Source organism: Chaetura pelagica, unplaced genomic scaffold, assembly GCF_000747805.2.
Source record: "Chaetura pelagica isolate M959 unplaced genomic scaffold, ChaPel_1.0 scaffold174, whole genome shotgun sequence".
Taxonomy (NCBI): domain Eukaryota; kingdom Metazoa; phylum Chordata; class Aves; order Apodiformes; family Apodidae; genus Chaetura; species Chaetura pelagica.
In genome coordinates this window covers 2,586,911-2,593,433 of record NW_009953722.1, presented here as the reverse complement: position 1 = coordinate 2,593,433, position 6,523 = coordinate 2,586,911, and the positions used below count along the sequence as shown (strand labels likewise).

General features: G+C 41.9%; 1 protein-coding gene across 1 annotated transcript in view; it reads left to right on the top strand.

The window, feature by feature from the left end:
• The first annotated feature begins 6,246 nt into the window (after positions 1-6,246).
• The window catches only part of PNRC1 (proline-rich nuclear receptor coactivator 1), a 3,145-nt gene continuing 2,868 nt past the window's right edge, over positions 6,247-6,523 (top strand). Inside the window, exon 1 of the mRNA XM_010000540.1 lies at positions 6,247-6,410. Coding sequence (XP_009998842.1) covers positions 6,247-6,410 — 164 coding nt within the window. The remainder of the gene's footprint in view (positions 6,411-6,523) is intronic.

The following is a 6,523-nucleotide window of genomic DNA, read 5'->3' as shown; positions in this document are numbered from 1 at the left end:
TCTGCTTAGTGTAACAAGTAGAAATCTACTATCCATGTGGTTCCTGAGTTGCCTACTCCCAAGGGTTGATTTAATAACAAGACAATTGGTGTTGGTTATTCTGGATACAGGGAGCATGGAGGAAGACAGCAACAAGGGAATCCTAGCAAAAGAAAGCATAAGGTAGTTTACAGAGACATTTTAAAGGATAATGGAATGGGTTACATTGAAAGGGAACAGGTCAGGTAGGCAGCAGAAGCTAGCCTTGGACAGGACTTGCAGATGACTGTTTTTAATTTGAGGCAGAATAGGAAGAGAAAACGAGCAGATGAAAGAAGACATAACTGAGCTAAGTAAGAAGGCTAGTGCCTTGGCAGTATGATAACAATACTGATGCAGTGTTGCAGCTGAAGACACACGCTAAGTGGGATCTAATAATAACACTGACACCTGACGAGGTCCAGAACAAGGTTTTGCCAGAGGAACTGTGGCTGTGGAAAATTGTGAGGGAGGAAGGACAAAACCTTCTAGTTCATCTCAGCAGACAAAAGAAAACTGATTACATCAGAGCAGGAGAGATAAAAGGCTTGCAGTTGCACATCTTGTTCTTTAAAGAGGGAAACAAAACCAAACCAGATCTGTATCATTGACTATAAATGGCACACGGGAAGAGTTCTGGAAAATGGAAAACCCCAGTGTTGCTCTGCAGTGAGAAACTCCCCTCTCCTTCCAGCTGAGGACACGTCACTGGAAAGTCCCAGCCTGCAAAAAAAAACAAAAAACCACCAAGTAAACGACTTGCGTAGGCAGTGAAAACAGAAAGAGGAACAAAGTCAAATGATACTTTGACTTTAAATGAGTTTATTTTCAGGTTAGCATTTCCCTGAATGGCAACAGCTCAGGTTCAGACAAGAAAAATGTCACTAGAGTGAAAATGGCTGGTAAAAGTCACTGCTGCTATTAGGCCATAGAAAGACAGCTCATGTATTAAAACACTAATATCTAACATGTGGTTTATTTTCATTTTCTGCTACTGAGTGTGGTCAAACAATGCCAGTGACAAAGCAGATACCCAGGATTATTACATCACTGTAAAATTATAAATTATTGCCTCGCAAGTTTGTGAAATTATTTTCCCCTTCATTTACATGTATGTTCAGACAAGGAAGCCACCCTCAACAAAGCACTTCCTAACAACTCACTGGGCACAACTCTTTGTCTTACAGTCAAGTTCAATGCTGGAAATTTTTCTTGCACGGTCCATAAAGAAAACAAGGAAAAAACATGGCTAGTCATACTGAGACAAGAACTACAACACTGGAGAAAATTCTAAGTTTCTTCTCTCTGTAACTAGCCTTCATGAAAATAAAAATCCTGACAAAAATTACTACCCTTCTCTGAAATAAATTAACTTTCAAGAAAGGTACTTCACAGTAATTCATCACAGCAACATTAACTTATATTCTGGGATCAATTACAGTGACAGGCTTTCTAGCTGCAATCCAGGAAAATAATCAGGATAGTTTTAACTCTGCTTTTCTGCTCTCCCACATCATGAATGCTGTTGCATCCTGACTGATGTACATGACAGTCCAACCCTGCTAACCAACAACAGATGCCAGTTTTTCAAGTGTTGTGTAGCCTGCCCTATCAATGCAGCTAAGATGATGTATTTTATTTTCTTTAAATTCAGGTTCCCTCAAGTCTCATCAGGATCAACACTACAGCAAGAGCCATCTCAAACCTATAATCCTCGACAGCCAATAACTATTATTTTTTATTAAACTGGCAACCTACTCACATTGTCTCCAATTTGGAAAGAGGATCAGTTAGCAGTCTTTGTTGGGGAGGGAGAGGGGATTATGGTTTTTTTTTTATTTGGTTTGGTTTTAGCATTGCTTCTAATGGCTACAATTAGTAGAAGGGAACTAGAAATGCAGGAAGGTTTGAAATTTTTATTATTTGTAATTTTTCCTGTTACTAAATAAGGGAATAAAGCTACTATTGTTGTAATGGGAGGCAGGAGGATCTTGAGCTCTAAGGTGGAAGCTCACAGCCCAAGTTCATTGATCCTGTCTCTTCTTAGAGCTTTGAACAGCAGAGCCTAATGATGACAAAAGCCTTCCTCAGGCACTAAGTTGGAGCAGCAGATGTGAAATCCAGATCATCTGTTTAATGCTAAATATTATTTTCTTCTACATGAACCATGGAATTCAAAAGTGTGATCTGCATCTGATGCAATAACTGTGTTAAGCTTTCGAAAAGAGAAATGACATGAACTTCTCTTCCATGTCTGCTCCTTCATGCATGGCAGGATCCAGGATATGCTTCCTGAATGGGGCCAGGTGGAGACAATACAAAAATTGTACTAATTGGACCCTTTATGATTTTTATAGAAATGTCCTTTCCTCAAAGCAATTTCCTAAGAAAAGGAAATTCCCTTTCTAGAAAGAGAAGGGAAAAAAACCCAACAAGGCAGCTTGTGACAGCAACATAAATACAGCTCCTGATCTTTTAAAGCTGAGATTTTTTTCTGGTGTACACACCAGTGTTGATCAGGACAAGGTACTGTGGCACCTGACAGCAAGAACCTGTCTTAGGTTGGATGACACCTATTGCAAGAGGCCTCTATGTTAAAGACTCTTCATCTTCAGCTAACACAGTTTGCTACAAGAGCTGATCTACTGACTCCCCTGGAAAGCTACTAACTCAGAAGCTTTAAAATTAAGGTTTTTGTCTAGTAGTACAGTCATGCTATTTGAAACCATTACAAAATAGCTGGATCTTTAATGGTAAGAGGAATGCTCTTGGATTCATTCCACATGTTGTTTCTCACGCCAGTAACTCAGCAAAGACCTATGTCATGAGACTAAGAACTACCATAAATCTGCACAGTCCAGCCAAAAGACTTAGTTATTTTAGTGTCTGGCTGGCAGCAAAAAAGTTGATGTATTTACTTACTGAATATCTGATGCAATTAAGTAACACTGAAAAAAAAAAAGCCTTCAAGGCGAAATGTCAGTTATGTTCATTCCTGCCTCGGGTGTCTGGCTGGTTTTGTTCAGCTGTGATAAGATTTATCTGGTAAAGCTCCTTTAAATAGCATGGAAATGGAATCAGTTCGTGAAGTTTTGTATTCTGACTCCAAAGAAAAGAAGAAAGAAAAAGCCCAAATGAAGAAGAATCAACCACACCTTCATCAGAAAGAGGATTTTCATAGACCTGGACAGAAAAAAGACACTTGTTCTGAAGAACAAGAAAACCCCAAACAAAACCAAAAAAAAAAAAAAACCCACCTGTGATAAGATTTATCTGGTAAAGCTCCTTTAAATAGCATGGAAATGGAATCAGTTCGTGAAGTTTTGTATTCTGACTCCAAAGAAAAGAAGAAAGAAAAAGCCCAAATGAAGAAGAATCAACCACACCTTCATCAGAAAGAGGATTTTCATAGACCTGGACAGAAAAAAGACACTTGTTCTGAAGAACAAGAAAACCCCAAACAAAACCAAAAAAAAAACACAAACCCACACCAAACCCAAAACCCAACCTAATTCCTAACCGAGTAACCTAATTCCTCAGAGAGTCCCTGGCAGTTGTCAGAGCAGGGCAGTCATTCCTGGCACACAACTAACTCTCAAGCTCTGCTTAGTGCTCTGCACGTCATTCTATTTTGTTGGTTTTCTTCGACCTTGCCCATCTTGTTACACTGGAAGTTCACTTGGCAGCTGACACAGAAAGGCAAACAAGACCAGCTGTAAAGCTGAGTGACTAAGCAAGAAATGGGATACAAACCCATTTGAAGGTCTTTGAAAATCCAAACACAGTTTTACTCTGCTCAATGCCCAGTTAAGCAAATAAAGGCTACAAGAACTTGAAAGCTTCCCACTCAACATCCAGGAGTTGGAAAGTGCCAGAATTAACACAGAAGATTCACAAGAAAGTCTGGACTGGGATCAAACAGGCAGTACAAAGTCTCTGGCTGCAGAAGGACTAGATTCACTCCTGGCTGCACATAGCTCCCAAGTGGTTCACATGGGACCTGAAGGGCAGGGCTGGTACCAGAGCTGTGCTGACACAGAGGCTGGCAAGTGTCACCTTTCCTGCAGCAACAGAGGCTGGTATGGATGGGGGGCTTGGGGGCTGGAAACCACAGCACCTACATGGTAACGTTGATATTGACCGTGGTGGTGGCACAGAACAGGCTCAGATCGTTTGGCCATGCCTGCCCCAGGGACAGCAAATGTGCAGGGCAGACACCAGGGAACAGGAGCCACTTCACCAAGCTCAGTCAAGTCTTCAAACAATCTGAGTTTTTCAGACAGACATTAAAAAACCAACCCCAACAGTGTAATTACTGTTCCTTCATGATCGTAATTCCCTAGTCATCCCTTTTGCATCACATGAATGACACCACTGTCAGAAATTTACTGCCTGAGGACCTAGGCTGAAACAAGCTGTGCAATCACATGCATGGGTCTCTGTACAGATGCAAGAGCAGAATATAAATTAGCCCTCAAATTATTTTACCAAATAAGAAAAGCAATAATTGAAAAGTGAAATGCTTCAGCGACAAATCACTGAGAATTAAGAACATACAAGTAGTACTTTTATTCTACAGACTTGACAGTTTTTGCAAGGAATTACCATTGAACGTAGATGACTGCACATGAAACCCTCCCAAGAACCAACAGTGCACTGAAACTCATATGCTTCAAAGGCTTCACCTCAGCCTGTACAAATAAAGCTTCTCTGCACATTTGTGGCTACACAAATAAGCTTGCAGGTCTTTCCTGTGTATTTCAACAATACTCACAACTTGAGCAAGATCAAACGTGGGTTTTCACTCTTGACATACACAAAACATACTCAGCAAAGCAACTGTATCTCCATGATAGACGAGTTCAAAGTTTCTGAAGAGTAGCACCCCAGAACTATTAAGACCACAGCTGTTGCTGTGGAGTTATGAAAACTTTGGTGTCTTGTAGGGCCAGGGGCAGTTAATTTATCCTTTTTCTCTCCTCTAGTCTCTATTAGACCTCTGCCCCCCATTCTGGAGCCACAACTATTCCCCAGAAGAGAGAACCACAAGAGCTGCAACCACAAAGAGACCTTGGCACAGCCCATTTCCAGCCCTCTGCCATTGCTAGGGCTAGAAGGCCACAGGTAAAACACACCTCTCTGCTGAGGGAAAAACATGGCCATATCAGGAGGCCACAAAATAGACCAGAGACTAGTAGTATGCAAACCAGAGTGGCATAAAACCAAATTATTTTGTTACAATTCAGTATTATCTACATGCAGAAGGATAGTACATCACGCCATCCCCCCTCAGTGAGTGTCTTTAATGAGATTAAGGAGGGGCAGCAGCTGCACCTATAATAAACCTATCTGCTCTTCAACCAGAAGTCACAGGACTCATACAGTATTTCCAGCTACCTTTGCTCCAAGGTTTTTAGGAGCCATTGGTCACCAAAAGCACCATTACACATACGTAAGAAAGAGCACAACCATCATTTCTCTGCTGACATCTTGTTACACAGACATTTGTGACCTAAATGGATCACTAAGAGCACCATCTAAGAGGTTAACTGCACAGGAACCAGTCAGCAGAGACTTCAGCTACTCTCAGGCCTCAGAGGAAACACTTACTGATACAGCAAAATCGCTCCTGCACACAGTGATGCAGACACAAAATCTTCATGTTATACAAATAATTCCCCCCAAGGGACCCATGTTATGTCAGCCATACACCCAAGTACTGTCACCACATACTCATGTTCCTCATTTAATTATTTTCCCAACTGAAAACAAAACACCACACAGGATCATTTCACAGTGATGCCATTTAAACTTCTACACTGTGAAAAATGTAGAGACTAATAGAGGCAAAGCATGTTTCATCTGAAGGCTTTTATTTAGAACTTTGCATACGGATTTGTTCTCTGAATTTCAATTATACTCCATGGATTTTATATTCTACTCCAAAACCAAGTGTCTTTGCTATATATATGAAATTTCCTCTTATCTTCCCTTCCATCTGTGTCCTGTAAGAGACAGCAGTGTTCTGCACGTTTATCTGCTGTAACAGCAGCAGTGAGAATCACTTGTCAGGCACTAAGTCAACCACAAATAAGCACAGATGACTGTGAGCATCAAGCAAGTATCCATAACAATTTCAAATTTGGTTAAAAAAATAAAACTAACAGCTGCTTTTAATGAAGACCGGTTAGTTTTTTCCTAGCCTTCAACAAATAGAAAGCATAAGGCATGTGGAATCCAAAACCTTTAATGGAGCTGAAGCTAAAAAACCTGCCATTCACCCCACTTTTTCCTTCACGGGTGGCACCAACTTCACCTCCTCCACACGAACACCAGGGAACGGGCCGCAGATCCCGGCGGGGCGGGACGAGGGGCACGGAGCGAGGCAGGAGGTGCAGGCGGGGGGGCTGAGGAGCCCGGTGTGGGGGGTTGGCAGGGCGGCCGAGCCTCCCTCCGGCGCCCGGCGAGCGCAGCACGGGCCGGCGGGGGGTTCGCGCGGCCCGGG